Below are 17,638 nucleotides of genomic sequence, written 5' to 3' on the forward strand. Positions count from 1 at the left end.
TGACTCACGGAGCCCCTGTTCATGAATATAACTTCATCTCACTTGTTATTCACCAATTTTCCAAGCAATTTCCTTTCCTTTTTTGGGTTTTCTTTAAATAAAAATACCTCATTGAAAAAATATAAACGATTCTTCACACGGAATTTCATTGAAGTTTTGTGGTGAATTTTAACGTTTATCGATATAACCCGGGTTATGCTGGAATAATGGGATATGTCTTGTGAATGGCATTGAGATTGGGAAGTAAAAGAGCCACATCAGGATGTTATTCCTGGGGTTATGTGAGAATAGGAACGTGCCAATGCAAGTGCGACAACCACAAGACAAAAGCTCCAGGTTCCAGCGTTAATTAAAACAACAAAAGCACACCTTTACTACAAGAGCTTCCCCCAGCATAAATATGTGCTCTTTTCATATCTTTCCTCTCGCTCCCACTGGGATGGGGATAAAATTCGCACCAATGGGGACCATATATGTTGGCTATATATGTTTTGAAGGAATCTCCCCAGTAAAGCTCCCTCAGAACACAATCTCTCAACACCCATTCTCGATTATAGACAAGGATGAAAATGAACAATGAAATGACTCCATAGATGCTGTATTATATCGTTGTTACAAGTAAATGTTAAGTGAGAAAGAGGAAATGGGTGTGTCTGCACCTTTTTGGCATATCGCAAAACCCCCAAAAAATGTCGGGAAATTAAATTATCCACCCCTTTCCCCTTGATGTTACAATATTAAAAGAAAATTCCAATGATTTCCATCACATATCTTCATAGGGTAAGATAGGGTAAGTTGGAATCATAGTCTATTTTGGAATTTTAAGATTTTCCCACTATTTCAGATAGACAGAGAGAAAAAGAAAACCATGAAGAGCTACAAGACATTACACTGAGAAAAAAAAGAGGGTGCGATTAACTTTTTTCCTCAAAACTTTAACACTTTTTAGGTGTAAAAATACATCAAAATTTTTTAATGTTAATTTTACACCTTTTTGAGGGAAAAATCAACATGGAAAAGGGTAACTTTAACCCCTAATACACCTGAAAAACATAATATTTACACCGATTTCGGATCAATACTGCAGGGTAAAATTAACATTTCCGGAATGTTATTTTAACTTTTTCGGATTTCTCTCACTCAGTGTACCTTCGAGAGTACTTCTTCGTTGTTTTTTCCTTTTGCCATCTAAACCTGTTAGGAAAACTCAAAGCTCCAAAGGCATGATTCCAAATTACCCCATCTTACCCTAATATTGCGAGAATTTTCTATTCATTTTCTTTTGGAATAATTTTCTTCACCGCAGACAACTTTTCCAAACACGCCAAAATATCCATTTTCAATTCCTCACACCAAAATGCAATATAAAGCCTTTCCACAAAATTGAAAGCCACAGAACGACGAAATGACAAAGTTTTTGCCCCCAAAAAAAGGGATAAATAATGTCAATTTAATAGCACAAATCATCCAATTCAAATGCACAAGCCTTTCTCTGATACTTCTTTCCCGCCCCAGAGCCCCTACTAAACCTCGACTTCTCAGGGTGTTATTTAATAAATTGATTTCAAGAAGAAAAACACCAAGTTAAACAATATTTGAGGCGTCGCTCAATTTTGCTTTATACTGTAACAATAATAGCACAGAAGTCACGAATGTTTAGTTTGCGATTTATGGGTCTAATGGATTTGTAATTGCGTCAAGCAAAAGGAAAACTATCAGAAATTGTGGAAAAAATCAGTCACATTTTAATTCTTGTGAGCTTTTTATTTTTCTGAGCGGAAGTTCTTATAAATATTTATGTTGTCAAAAATTTGCTTTAACGCCTGCAATCTAGGCAAAACCAATTTTTCACTTTTTACTACTGAAGTAGTCATAGTTCTGGTTCTGCTTAAGGGAATTTAATATTCTAAGGCATTAGTGAAAGGTCTTGAAGTAGGTCAGAGGTGAGCAAGAACAGTTTGAAACCGAACAAACGTCAAATGATAATTTTGCGTCAATGGTCACACAGCTACCTGGTCAAACTTATTTTGACATTTAATCGGTTTCAAACGATTTTTGTTCACCCCTGAAGTATGTCATAACCTGTCACAAATCTGTAGAATAAATTTGATTTCTAAAAGCTAACGTAAAATTTAATTTAGTATCGCTTTGTGGGATTTTCGTCTTCCGGAATGTAACACATATTTCACACAGAAGGTGTAGCACTGGGGTGACATGATAACTTCTTTTCGATAGTATCTACTGTCGATTTTGAAAAATTTAAACGATAGCTGCACTATCTGAAACTAATATAAATGTTTATCAACAGTCTCATTCTTTTAAGAATCTCGTAATGAATAGCCCAACAATTCATAAAAATTCGACATTCACTTAATCCAACAGATATGGATTTATCGATACTATCAATTCGATAGTGTCGAAAAGTTATCATTCCATCCCTGATCTTCAAGAAGGTATCGAAATCCGAAATGAAGGCTAAATGACTGGCCTTCATATTCAATCCTGAACCGAAATTTTCCCAAAAATCTTGCCTGATAATAAATATGGTCTGAAGCCATATAAACCAGGAGTAACATGATCCCTTCTTTTCGATAGTAACGACTGTCAATTCTGAGAAATTGAAATGATAGCTGCTCCTTTTATAGGTAATACAAATATTTATTTGGAGGCGGCCAAAATCCCGTGCACCAAAATCCCGAAAAGGCCAAAATCCCGAAAGCTAAAATCCAGAATATTCAAAACCTGAAAGAGATGAAATTATATGGAGGATAATGTGTAGAATAATTTCCAAAAAGACACAGAAGATTTCCCTTTGCCTCCAGAAAGCACGGGTGCAATCGTGGGAGTAGCTATGACACTTTTAAGAATTCGGAATTTTGGCTTTCGACATTTTGGCTTTCGGGATTCTGGCTTTCGGCATTTTGACCGGGACCCATATTTATTATCAGTCACATTCTTTTAAGAATGGTACAATTAATGGTCCAATAATGTTTATAGTATCAAAAAGTTATCATTCCACCCCAGTTCTGAAGCCCATATAGGGGAAAGCGCGCTACCTATCGAGGACTGAAGCTTCGGACAACTCTTTTTTTTCTATGTATTAATGGACTTAATCCATGGCTCCCTCCAAAACATTTAAAGCACTTTGGACTAGCTATTCAAAAAATATATTTTAATGCGTAAATTTCGTTAAAAAAAACTAAAAGTATAAACATAGCTTTGCGTAATATTTCGGCCACCTTGATTCTTACATTCGGAATTTTTCCAAAATAATTTTTACATCATTTCATTATGAAAAAATTAAAAATTCATGGAAATTAGAGGAACAAAAGAAGTGGTCGAAATTGCAAGCCGTCCGAAATTTGGCACAGTTCTCCGAAAAGTTATGGTATTTTACCACAATTGGCTATTTTAATGGGGAATTAATATATGAAACACCGCTTTTTCTCTGATCGTCTCGATTTTTATCCGATTTTGAAAGATTCTTTGTTAGATACTACTCGAACTCAAAAATCAACTGTCAACTTCCGGTCTTCGGTGACCTTTTTCTTAACAGATTTCCTTAAATTTCATTTTTTTTGGAAAGATATTTAAATTTCAAATCCCGATGCATCGGTCCAAATCGGAAATGAATCGATAAAGAACTCGTAATTGGTTTATGTTACTTCTATATTTTATTTTTAGTCGGCCAAAAGTTTGTTACCGAGCTATATTTTAAATGATAAGAGATATCGATTTCCGGCCTTAAGTGGCACTTAATAAAAAATATTTAATACCTTTTCACTCTTCAACCCAATTCTTCCCTCCCCAGTTACCCCATGAAAACCATGTCCTTTTTGTTTAGTTTGAAAACAGCTTTTACGATTTTCTTTATTTACGGACATGTTTTGAACGTTTTCGAGGTTACCCAAGAAATATTTCGGTCATAAATTTGTTGTGCTTGTTTTGTTATTAATGAGAGCCTTTTGCCAGAAAACCACAAGTCAATATATCTCTCACTGACTGTTCTTCTTGCTGATAATCTAAAATCTATTTGAAAATCGCGTCATTTTCCTAAACTATGAGAAGATATAACACATTTAAAATTTGTGAATTATTTTGCATTTGTGAAAATCGTGTCGCGCCATTGAACTTGGGACTTAAGAGACAGTTTAACCATTAAAGTGACAACGTGTAATTAAGAACATGTAGAAATTATATGGTGGCAACTGAATAAATCAACCTGAAAAATGACCCAGATCGTATTACTTATGCCATTAATATTCTCAGTATTATGTGTTTTCTTAAGGGTTCAGTGTACAATTTAAAATTCCCAAATGGAGAAATTATTCACAGAGCCATTTCAACCCTGCCCCCCATCCTTACCCAGAAGACAAAGGACGAATTTGCTGAACAAATCTCTAATGAATTGGATGAAGACGTACGGGAAGATCAATGGAATTAAATATCCTCTTTTAGTATCTCACCCTTTCATGTTGTCCAGAAGATTCACACGAAAAGGACATACAATGATGACAAATGAGGCTTCAAAATAATATTGTAAAATCCATCCCAATTCTGCAAGTTCATTAAGTATCCTCCTGAGTGAGTTATTTGGGAAGGCAATGAGGCACACTTTCACGCATTGTTTGGACTTAAATATGCAGAAGAAGATACCTAATCTCTTGGGGAGATATTTTTGCTAAGAACACTCACCCCTCAGTTTCTGCTCATCGCTGAGTTGTCGTTCCAGAGAATCCTTCACCTCACGCTCCCGCAGAACGTCCATCTTCAGTTCGGCTGGAAAAGAGAAGCACAAGAAAGTGAGGAATTAATTGAGATTAAAAGAGTTGTGGAATGAATCAATTTAATAGAGATTGAGTTTTAAAAAGAACAAAAACAAACTAAATGTTCTCAAGAAGGCGATTCCTTCAATTTCATAGTGCGACCACAAAATCACTTAATGACTGTAATCTCCTCAGCCAAAAATCCCAATTCCCAAATAGTTTTTGGGTTTTCTCAATTTTATATCGCCCCTTGTAATCCAGGCCCAGTTTAAGGCTAGTTTAGATTATATTTTGTCTATATTGGTATTTTCTCTCTCTCCACCTCCTGAGACACCAGGCAAAATGCATATTCATATTTTTAGGGGGGCAATTAAGGGGTTAGTTGGAACTAATACCATCCATGGTGTCTAATAGTTTTCCTATCGAATAAATGGGCACCACATGTTTCCATGGAGGGATATCTCGTTGGCTTTTCTACTTCTTCGCATGCATTCCAGTGTCTAACATAAGCAATATTGGTCACAAGAGAGTGTGATTCGAATAGAGATGAGACTAATTCGAATTCCCACTATCAAAATGCACTACAAGACACCCAAAAGCCAGATGACTCAAATGGTGTATTTAATTAAAATCATATAACGCTTCTACATTGGAGTTTCTCTCCCAGACGAAAGGTGTATCATGTACGGTGCGAAAAATAGGGAGAAGTGGGGCACCTTTGAAGTGGGGTACTTTTGAAATAGTTTTTTCTCCTATTTTTAAATGGAACTGGACCATACCATGTTACAATTTATCTCTAAAACTTAATGAAAAAAGACCAATTGTCAATCTGTCCCACTTCAAAGATACCCCACTTTACCCTACTTAGATAAAATTAGGATATTTGCAGAGGTTTTAATATTCAGAATGTAAAAACAGAGAGTAAAGTCTCTAAGAAATCTTGACAAATTTAAGGATTTATTCGACCCAGAGCTAATATTTTCAAAATTAGGCTAAAGGACAAATTTCTGTGTAAGTTTCAAATCGTACATGAATTACATATTCTATCTTACTTTTAAAATTACTAATTATTACATATTTAGTCCTTGCCAAAAATTTACAATAAACTATTAAGGGAATGTGGAGCACCTTTAAAATCGGGGACCTATTTTCAAATGGGACTCACCCTTATCATAATGTAACAATGAATTTCACGGTCAAATTTATGAACTTGACCAGGACCCGATCCCTGATACCTAAGGATTTTGACCCTTTCACGATTTCGGTATTCAAGATTTTGCAGATTTTGGCGTTCAGCACTTCGACTTCGGGATTTTGGCTTTTCGGAGTTTTGGCCCATTCGTGATTTCGACCCATTTGGGATTTACCTACATCCATTTAGGACTTTTCCTCCCGGAATTAGGATTTTTCGGGATTTTGGATATTCGAGCTTTTAGCTTTACAGGGTCCGTTTGGCCCGTCGGCGTACGGAATTTCGACCCATTTAGGATTTTGGTTCATTTAAAATTTTCGGAATTTTGGCTTTTCGGGTTTTTGGCGTTCAGGATTTCAATCCATTTGGAATTTTGCTTTCGGAATTTTAGCTTCAGGAATTTTGATTCATGCAGGATTTTAGACTATTCGGGATTTTTGAACATTAAAGATTTGGCCTATTCGATATTTTTTCTTCCGGGATTTTGTCTATTTCAAATTTCGGTTTTCATGATTTCAGTTTTTTGAAGTTTGGCTTTTCTGGATTTTGTTCCATTCGTGATTCCGGCATTCAAGATTTCGACCCATTCGGGATTTCAGTTTCTGGGATTTTTATTTTTCGGGAATTTGGTTCATTCAGGATTTTAGGCTATTCCGAATTTTAGATCTTCGGTTATGTTGACTTTTCGGGATTTTGGAAATTTAAAGTTTTGGCCAATTCGGGATTTTTTCTTCCGGAACTCTGCTTTTTCGGGATTTTGTCTATTTGAGATTTCAATTTTCGTGTTTTCAGTTTGGCTTTTCGGGGTTTGGCCCATTCGTAATTTCGACCCATTCAGGATTTTTGTTTCCGGGATTATTGTTTTACAGTATTTTGGATCATTCAGGATTTTAGGCTATTCGGGTTTTTTGCTTTACGGAATTTTGGCTTTTTGTATTTTGGCCCAATCAAGATTTTGGGTCTTTGAAGTGTTGGCCATTCGTGATTTCGAGCCATTCAATATTTTGACTTTCGGGATTTTGATTATTCAGGGTCTTGACCCATTCGTGATGTTGTCTTTTTAGTATTTTGGCTTTTCAGAATTTGGGATATTAGAGGTTTTTGAAATTTTGATAAGGGATTCTATTAAACAGTTTCCTTAAGAATATTCAATCTCAAAATTCTCTAATAATTTTTTTACCAATTTAAAATAATAAAAAAAGTTTAACGAATAACAAACATTAAAAAGATTATAACAATTAGTACAGAATTATTCTTGTCCCGATGACTTTTGTACAGATTAAGAAAAAGGTTTAAAAAACTATATTATAAAATTAATTATCAAATTTTCAGGAAGAAAAAAGTGCTCGCATTCAGTTGGGAAACATTATTTAAAAAAAAGAATAATTAAGGTATTTTAATCTGTACTTCTTGATTTTTTTAAAAATGAATTTGCAATTTTTCTGATGATCTCTACGTTCTAAGACAAGGAAGCAAAAAGAAATTAGTGTAAAAATTAAAGAACAATTTCTCCGAGTTATAAATATTGCTATTAAACTTCCAAGAATATAATCAGAACCTAAAATTTTTCATATTAAATGATTAAAAAAAATCTCAATCTGCAACCATTATAATGACAATTCAAAGGAATATCAATTGCTATTTATCTTAATTATATTTTAAAATTCACTGAAATAACTTTAAAATCGTAATAAATTTGAGCCCAAAGAATTAAAAAAAATAACCAGAAAATTTTAATTAGGTATTAACTCTTTCGTCTCTTTTGGGACTCTAGTACCCAAAGAAGCATATGAATATTCTCTGAAAAACAATATTTTTTAATTATTCAGAACTGATAAAAATCCGATTCTTTTGGATAATTACAAACTATAAGGATGTCCAAATGTGAGATATTTTTTGTAGGACCTCAACTAATACCTGAGCTTAGATATTTTTGATTAAAAAATTGTGAAATGGGCTTGCAGCATATGCTGCGGTCCGGAAAGAGTTTAAAGTCGGTTTTAATATTTATAATAGAAAAAAATAGCTTAAAATTAAAAACAAAGCCTTAATCTTTGATTGAGATTTTTTATTATTTTTATAAAATCAACTTCTAATTTTCATTTAAAAAATCTAGCTATTTTTAGAAATCAAGAGAAGATTTTTCCGAAGAACATTATTTGAATTTATTTTCTTTCTTTCATTTTAAAATATAGATTTCTTTATGTAATCAGAGCACTAAATCCTATTTTACATCGTACTTTATACTTCATTTTCCTATTTTTTTATAATTTAAAATTTTAATAACATTCTTGCTTTTACAAGAACAATAAATAAATACCTATATTAAGTGTCTCTAAAGTTCTTAAAGTAAATTTTGTAATTCTAATTATTTATTTATTTTAAATAGTTTTAATATTTTTTTGCAATCTGGGTTAGAACACTTCATATTTTTCCCATATTCCTATGAATTTTACCTATTTATTTTAGGAAATGTGTGACTTAAGACAAGCTATTGAAATATAATATTGCCAATAGCTCAGATTCATTAATATAGGAAAAAAAATATGGAGTGTTCGAAGTCAGAGTGTGCGAAGCTTGAAAGCCTTCCCCTATAACGCATAATTTAACGAGACAAAATCAAAGGCTTGGGAATGTTCTTTAATCAAATAAAACCTCTAAATCGTAATATATCTGTAAATTGTAATATCATAATATTTTAATGTGTGCCCATTGTGAACTTTGCAGGAATGTTCAGAATCCTAAGAAATGTCGCAGAAATTACTTCTTGAGGGAAAATTTAACAATTAGCTGGAGAACCCTACAGTTATAAGCAATTTATCCCTCATTGAAGGAGAATATCTAATTGTATGAAATGGTGAATGTCTCTCCTGTTATTATTATTTTATTGCCCACCTCATATCTTGCTACTGAACCTTAAACAGAATCCAACCCCAATGAGAATATGATTTATAAAATTCGGGGGTGGATTGAGAGAAGGCCCAAGGATAGATACAATTACATTGGCATCTTCCTGTTTTAACTAATTCACCAGCGAGAAGAGACCCTTAAGTTCGAAATGATGACAACAGTGAATGAGATGGGACTTTTTCCTCCTCCCCCTAAACACTTCATCCCCCCAAGTTTAAGTATCAAACCCAAAAAAAAAACTTCACCATCTCTCGCCATATGATATCTGAGGGCTATTAATTTCACTTAGCACAAAAGAAATGCGGATAAGATTCATAATCGTATAATATTCCATATTGCTGCGTCTCCTGCCGTGGAAAAAACTTTCGTGGTAGGAAAAAAACACAAGGAAGAAAAAAATCTTGGGTGGAAGTTTACGTTTTTGAATCAATTTTGAGGGTGAGGATGGTAAGAGAGAAAAAAAACCAAAAAGTAATGACTAAGGGTAATTTAAAAATCACATTAAAGCAGCTGCGACTCACCAAATCACCCACTACACCCACTTCGTCTTAGACGATAATTCCATCCCCATAGGAAAAAGGAACACCTTTGTTGAAGAGAACCCACACCCCATCGTCAACACAATTCGCCCAACTTCACGAGAGAACCAACAACGAAACCGAAATTATATTGTCTCGGTTTTAATTGAAAAAATGGAAAGTAATGTTCATACCGTGTTTCATGCAATTTTGCCTCATTTAAATTTTTATTGCAAAGGTACATTAAGAGCTTATTTTGGTGCTCTTTAAACCTCTAAGGCTATTAGACGGTATCCTTTGTAATTTTTTGGAATCATATTCCCTTAGATTTTCCTTATCTTTTGGAGTTGTGGGAGGGTGGGGCTATTTCATGTATCATGCTTCTATTCTTTACAATTAAAGGTGACTGAGTTATTGGATTTCCTTAGACTCATCTATTAAAATTATTTATTATCATTTAACTGATCGTTGATCGTAATTTGAATATTATAAATTAATTTGAAAACAAGCACTGGACTAATGCTATTTTTTTCGAAAAACAATAATTAGTAATCAAAAATAATTAATAATAAATTTGCTGTTCTCTTTTCAATGATTCACTTGTTAAATTTGATTTTACCTTATTAACTTTACCAAAATACTAATTTTTGTATTAAGTATTATAAAAAAATTATCATAATATAATCAAGTGTGCTAATCCGGGCGCTTTGATATCCGGATCGTTTATGACTAATCCACTTAAAATAATATTCTTATTTTTATTTCCGTTATTATAGTCTCTACGTCCAACTAGGAATTTAGCACAGTTCCCGAAGATCTCAAAATCCTAAATTACGAGCAATTTCATTGCATTTTGAGAGTCTAATAGGTCATTTATCTTTAATAATCCAAACCTAAGTTATTTTTTTCCAAAAAAGCGTTATTGATAAGAAATTAGAGCAGTTAAGCCATTTGCCTAAGCCTTAGGTCCGAAACCCGTATAAGGCCTTACCAATATTATTCGGTTAAAGAAAAAACTAAGGCAAACCTTTTTTGCTTTTGTGATATATTCGAACTCACGAAATAGGGCTCTAATGTAAATTAACTTTTTACCATAGTTTTCGATTTTTATTATATACCAACCTTGGACAAAATCTTCACTTAGACAATATTTGAATCATGTTCGAACATAAAAAAATTGCCGAAACCGTTTTCTAAATGAATGAATAACAAAAATATTTCGTGAAAAGATGTAAGAGCTCCACAGAAAGAGAAAAAACGCCTTTAGACGATATAAAATTATATAGGGGCCACCGATATCCGGAAGTTTATATCTCTTACCGTTTAGTTTCTAGACCAAAAAAAAATATACCGAATCATTATGTATAGTCCTACGATGTACCTTGTGTATATGGGCATGAATAAATAAAACAATTCAAATAAAACAATTCAATTATATAAATTGGGGTCAATGCAGCCGAGTTGAAAATTTCAAGACCTTCTAAAATAACCAAATTTGACTAAATCGTTTAAAAAATAAGTCATATAAAATGGTTGATTTATTTAATTTTTTATTTGAAAAATTATTTGTCCGTCTGTTAATCTGTGAGATAATAACTTATTATTACAATAAATGTTTTTGGAAAATATTTAAAAGGGTTACGTGGGTTAAGAAGACTACAAAACATAATATTTTAATTCTATTAATGATAGAAAATTAATTAAAATAATTTTAAATTATATTTGTAAAGATTTTGCTTTTCTACTGATCAAAATTTGATATTTTACTAATTGTTCTTCATTTTCTAATTATGATTTTTGGCGTTTTTATTGCTTATCAGGAAGTGAAGTACCTATAAATTCGGGCACATGATTTTCTACCATTTTTAAATAGAACTGGACATTACAATGATTTAATTAAGTTTCACAAAAAGTCCCATTCTAAAGGTATCCTAATCGGAATTCAAAGGTATCCCAATCCCTCTATTTATTTTTCACCACTATATTTCGTTCGTCGATTTTTTTTTAATAAGCAGAATATGTATAGGGTAAGTGTACCATATTCCGGCAACCTTGCAATTCCGTCCACCGTTTTTATTCCTCGAATTTCCATGACTTTTTAGTTTTTGCATACTCTAGAGATTATACAATGAAAAAGAATAACAAAAACTATAGCTTCGAGAAACGAGATGACGTGAAAAAGGCATTGGAAGAATTCTCGAAGGGCAAGGAACTATGAGAATGAAGGTGGCCGAAATAGCCCATCAAAGTTATATCTACATTTTTATTCATTTTAAAATGTATTAAGAATGATTTTAGAGAAAATGAAAGCGATAAACTGTCTACAAGGTGCCAAGCAACATTCCTTTAAGAATAAAATTTTAAATTTATATTAAAAATATTACATTTCAAACTTGAGACTTTGGCGATTGCATGCAACTATGCCGAAATTTGGCACACTTACCCTAGATACCGCTTATAATAAAATTTTAGTAAATTTCCTACAGAAATTTTACCAAATGAACTCAGTGAAAAATCAGATTTATCCTGATTCCAGAGAAAAACATTTTAAACCTCTAGGGGAAGTTGGGGCTACTTTGAGCTGTGGGGCTACATTGTTATAAAATTTTTTCGCATATTTCTAACGGAAACTGGGTTTTAACGTGATGTAATTTGAATAGACAAAATAATTGTGGATCTAAATAAAATAATTGTAAGAACCAGCCTTATGGCCTCTACACACTAGAGAAATTTATGTCCATATTGAATAGTTTTTCTTACACAAGCGTACGGAATTTTCTTCAATATGGACACAAATTTCTGTAGTGTGTAGAGGCCATTATTTAGAAGTAGACGAAAAAGTCGTATAACAATCTAGCCCCACTGCTCGAAGCAGCTCCACCTCCCCCTAGTTAAACTTTTAATCAGTAGTATAAAATCGGAGTTTAAATTGCTGTATGGAACAACTCCTCCCCTACCCCTAATATTTGATAATAGCATATCGATTTTGAAATTATTGTTGCATTATTTAAATTCGATTTAAACCGTTTCGTATGATAACGAATATTGAAAAAATATTTTCATTGCAGTATTTTTTCAATGGATAGGTTACAGTGTTTACCATTTTGCCAAGACAACACTGAAAAACATTACCATCCCAGCCTGATCAATCGCACTGAAAGGAGGCAACAGAATATTTCATAAGTCTTGCCTTAGGCTGATTATCACAAAATACAGGAGCGTGTGCTTAATAATTTCTAAACAAATCCCTCACCAGTTGGAATTGTATTTTATTTGCTATAGGAAATAATTTCAATAATAATAATAATTCTCTCGACAATATTTATTTTATGCAACAAAACATGATTTTTCTATTCCATTGTTACTATCTTTGTAAATATTTTCAACCGTTAAAATATATGGTAATTCACGTGGAGCGATATTATTTGTAGAAGGGAATGAGTAATACAAGCAATAATAGGCTCTAGGGGATAGAAATTCTAATAAATATCTTTATATTGTAACATTTCCACCCATCGCACTTACTCAGAAGAGTTAAAATTGTCAGAGAAATTATAATTTTAATTCTCATCATCCATACAAAATAAAAAGTGCGAGAAGTGATCAGGAGCATGATCTTTGGGTAGGTAAAAAAAAAGTCCAATTGAATTTCTCAATTAATTGACTCGTTTTTTGTCCATAGAGGTGCATTTAGGTTAAAATCCATGCACGACGCGCGAGATTTCATCTGAACAGAGATTTAACATCCAATGGAGTCACCTCTTAACGATATTCTCTCGTCCACGCGGCCACGAGATTAGATTATTATGTTGGGCTGCCTTTTCTCATTGTCGTGGGCATACCTCCCTCGCCTTCCCCAAAACCGCGATTCGCGAAATCTCTCTTCAGTCTTTCTGGCAATTTTCAAGCATCAACCAGGCCTATATGTATCCATACTCCCATCCAAAAGCTAAAACAACAGCATTATGCTCTTTAAATGCAATAATAAATTAAATAGCATAAAACACAGTATAAACTGCGAATGGTATTTATCACTAAACGCCTCGATAACAAGCACAAGATAAGACAAAGAGGCATGTGTTTGACCAGTTATCCATTTAAAATGCGTGTTTCTCATCCAAGCACTTCCTCGCACACTCCTGCAGGCTGCCTATAAGCAACTGAATTTGTCTGGTACAGCACCACAGAGTCTCCTCAGAGATCCCCAGCATTCTCTAAAAACCAAAAGTCGCCTTATGGGTGTTGGAGGAATTGGACAAAAATGGGCATAGGGGATATTTTTGCGCTGAGATGATGCTTGAAGGGATCTCTTTCGCAATCGATTGATCATAAATTACGCGATGTTTTATTTATTACGTAATCACGTAAATAACTTTCATTTTCTAATTTCGGTTTTATTATTATTAAGTGAATTTGTTGTTTGGCTGCATCAGATTGGTCAGTAGATTGATAAAAATGCGCAAATCGTTTGACCAATGCAAACAACAAGCGGCGAGACATGATAATGACGTTTCTTTTCGCCATGAAACATCAGAAATTGCTTCGCTTTTTTGTTACTTTTTACCCCAAGTGGCAATTTTTAATAAAAGGATTTCTGGAGAAAAGAACTTTTGTGAAATTCTAAAATAGATAGCGGATTCGTATTCAAAAAATCCAAATTACTTAGAAAATATTCACCAGTGCATCAATTTTGGAAAATAAGTAGATAAAATTGTTATCTTCTGCAAGGGAAATATTTCAAAAATAGGGCTAAAAATTTCGATATTTTTATTTTCTAAATTCCTTGTTCGAATTCTAAGAAACTTACGACATTGAAGAAGACCTATGGAAGCTATCTATGGAATAAAAATTAGGCCGCTATCTTATTTATCTTGGAAGATATTGAATTTTAAAATTTTCGATTTCTTACTTTTTGCCCCAGTCTCCCCTACTGTTTTTCCTCAATTAAGACCTAACGACTTAATTAGATAGAAGTCATTGCTTATAAATTTTACATTTTCAGTTAACCAATATGTAATAATTTTTCTGACCATAAATATTTTTGCCTTATTTTATTTAAGGTAGAATCATATGGACCGTTAAATCCGCACTGTCACCGTTGAAGTTCTTTTCACTATTTTCTCATTAAGTTTCCGGATTTCTTATGGGTATTCTCAGATAAATATTCTACTATTCATCTTGTCAATAGCATTGTTGCGATCTTATAAACGATTTTCTGCAAAGAATGTAATTTTTCGCTTTTAGCTAAAATTAAATGCGAGTACCGTTTAGGATTGCGATATTAATTATGGCTTGCCTATGCTCAAAGCTCCTTCGCACAAAACTTAACTTTTTTTTTAAATTAAAAATATTTGATGTATTATGATAATTCATCACGATTTTGTAATACTTTGACATCATTCTGTGACAAAAATTCCGACAAGGCCATAAGTATAGACAAGTATAAATATGGTGGCACAACGATCCATAGAGGAGCTTAGACCTTTCCGTAAGGGGAGTTCGGAACATTTTTTATTAGTTTTTTTTTTAAACAGGGATGAGGTTGTCAGTCCCACGCCCGTGGAATCAAGTGAAGTGAAGCTCACTGAATGCAATCCGAATACCTTTAACGCCAGAAAAATCCCTGGTGACCTAAAGGGGATTCGAACCAAAGACGCTGATACGGGCTTCAGACCTGAGGCTTAGCCATATGGCTTAATACCTCTAATTCTCTATCCGGAAAGATATTTGAGGAAATTATTGCTTACGATTGGATATTAAGGACAAATAATTCATAAGCTTTTGAAAAATCAACAATATTGTTTTTTTATTTAGATTTTTGACACCTTTGAGAACTAGGCTAAACCACCAGTCTAAAGCCGCTATTACGTCGTAGGGGAAAGTGCCCATATTTCGTACGATCCCAAGCTTGATAATGACTAAATTTTTCCTACATTTCTGAATAAATTGATATTTATTGATATTGATATTTCAATAATCAAAACAGATAGGGTCCGTCGTAGTTTTTAAAATATGCATGCAATGTGTCACATTTAATGAGAAATATAGAAAAAAAATCATTACGAAGCTTGGGATCGTACAAAGCCTGGGACATAATAATATTACAACCCGATACAATTGGAACTATATTAGAAAGCAAAAGGAACCAATGCAATGGCAAAAGTTTTGAGAAGCTCCGTAGATCAGCCTCAAACCGCGATCTCAAAAAGATCCATTCCTTTAAAGTTCTCTCTGGGAAAATCTCTGAGAAATCTCTGGGAATTAAAATCTTGTTAATGCAGTGGCCCATCTGGCCCTCGCATAAATATGTAAAATGCAATAGTGAAGTCTACAAGAAGATATCTGCACTGAGAGAAATCCGAAAAGTTAAAATAACATTTCGGAAATGTTTATATTACACTGCAGTATTGATCCGAAATCGGTGTAAATATTATGCTCTTTAAGTGTAATAGGGGTTAAAGTTACCCTTTTTCATGTTAATTTTACCCTTAAAAAGGTGTAAAATTAACATTAAAAAATTTTGATATATTTTTACATCTAAAAAGTGTTAAAGTTATGAGGAAACAAAGTTAATCGCACCCCCGTTATTTTCTCATTACGATATTTTTCCTTAACCTAGGAGCTCACCTCTCCATCTTATCAATCGTGAGTCAATTGAGGATGATCCCGAAAGGTTGGAAGATTTCACCCTACCCCCATAATCATATCACTACTGTATTAAAAAGTATTGAAAATAAAATAACAAATGTATAAAAATTAGAGGCAATTGTAATAATTAAACATTTTATAACGCCTCAGCTAGAAGGTGTATAGTTAATCTTTATTGTTATTGTTAAGTCAAGTTGAAAGTCATGAGCCCTTTTCGCAAAGTTTTCTTTAATGAAAAATATCTCACATTTTACTGGTCTGATTCTCAAATTAAAAGGCATAATTCAAAAATATTTCATATTTTTTTTAATTATGTCATGAAATTTTAAGAAATTTTAATTTTACATTTACAAATACTTCTTTTTTTTAATATCCTCGTGACGATGTACCTCCCTTTCTATCTAAAATCCCTATTTAAATATTCAAAATAAGTAAAATTTAGAACATTTATTTATTAATTAGTGACATACCTCTTTAAAAATATTTTTAGGCATTGTATAAATAAACAGAAAAATCAAATTTGCTCAGAAAAAAAATCAAATTTAATCAGTACTTAATTTAGAGCTTTATGCCTTATAGCACTGGCACATTTTGTCAATTTGATGAAATTCCATTAACTGAAATTCTACCTCTTTCTCTTTCAAACTAAAATCAAAATCAGATATAATTGTCTCATTCTGTCAAATAAAAATTAAAATTCAAATTAAAAATATAATTGACATTTCAATTTCCATTTGACAGAAAGATACAGTTATATTTGATTTTAGTTCGAAAGAGTGAGACGTAAAATTTCAATCGATTGACTTTCACCTAATTGAGAAGGTGTATCAGTGCTATTAAGCCTTTTTTAGATCCGGAAACTTTCATGAAATCGGAATACAGATCCCTTTCTTTCAATCAAGTTTTGCATATGTCTACCCTAGTCTTAAGTACCCTTCAATTTAGTTTTGCCGAACCTTGAGACAGAAAGAGTACGATATACTTATGCAAGTCTTTTGAGAAAGAAAGGGACACAAATTTTGATTTCACGAAATTTTACCGATCAAAAAGGTTCACCGAAAACGTCAAGAAGAGTCTTCAACTTTTGAAAGAATTAAAATTTCAATTAATTACTTAAATATTGTTTTTTTTTTACTTTTCGCAAACTTCACGTAAGTAAGTGTCTGGAAATTCCAGTACAATGTATTTAAACAGCCCTCTTTGCAATGCTACAAGAAGAATTTTTGCGCCTCAGCGACAAGAACAATATAAAAAACTATCTAAATCTTTCGTCCAGGGAAGATTTTTATCTCAATATAGAGAAAATCTTGAGCATTTGAGGAGCCCTGGACTTGTGGCTATCGCAGAGAAAAAAAACCCACATAAACACAATCTCTGGGCAAAGAAAGATTCACCAGAGGGAGAGAAACTTTTATCTGAATTCGATATCATATAGGGATTTCTTCATTGTACCCAGAAGATTCTCCTAACAATCTTTTGCTTCTGGGTGAAAAAACTCACTCCATTCTTATGGTGAGACAGAAAAAAAGTCGAGAAAAAGGGCAGGGGAGAGATATCATTAAAATTTATTTATGCCTCAGCCACAATGCTGATTGTACCAACCT

At 32.9% G+C, this 17,638-nt stretch overlaps 2 protein-coding genes across 6 annotated transcripts in view; both read right to left on the minus strand.

Annotated features, from left to right (window-relative positions):
* The window catches only part of LOC129806037 (cytosol aminopeptidase-like), a 489,987-nt gene that overhangs the window by 344,797 nt on the left and 127,552 nt on the right, over nt 1-17,638 (minus strand). The gene's annotated exons all lie outside the window — the stretch shown is intronic.
* LOC129806032 (dachshund homolog 2) overlaps nt 1-17,638 on the minus strand; it is a 285,935-nt gene that overhangs the window by 80,195 nt on the left and 188,102 nt on the right. For all 5 annotated transcript variants that reach the window (XM_055854339.1, XM_055854342.1, XM_055854341.1 and 2 more), the window contains one exon: nt 4,696-4,779. In XM_055854339.1, the coding sequence (XP_055710314.1) occupies nt 4,696-4,779 (84 nt within the window). The remainder of the gene's footprint in view (nt 1-4,695; nt 4,780-17,638) is intronic.

Source organism: Phlebotomus papatasi, chromosome 3 (genome assembly GCF_024763615.1).
Source record: "Phlebotomus papatasi isolate M1 chromosome 3, Ppap_2.1, whole genome shotgun sequence".
NCBI lineage: Eukaryota > Metazoa > Arthropoda > Insecta > Diptera > Psychodidae > Phlebotomus > Phlebotomus papatasi.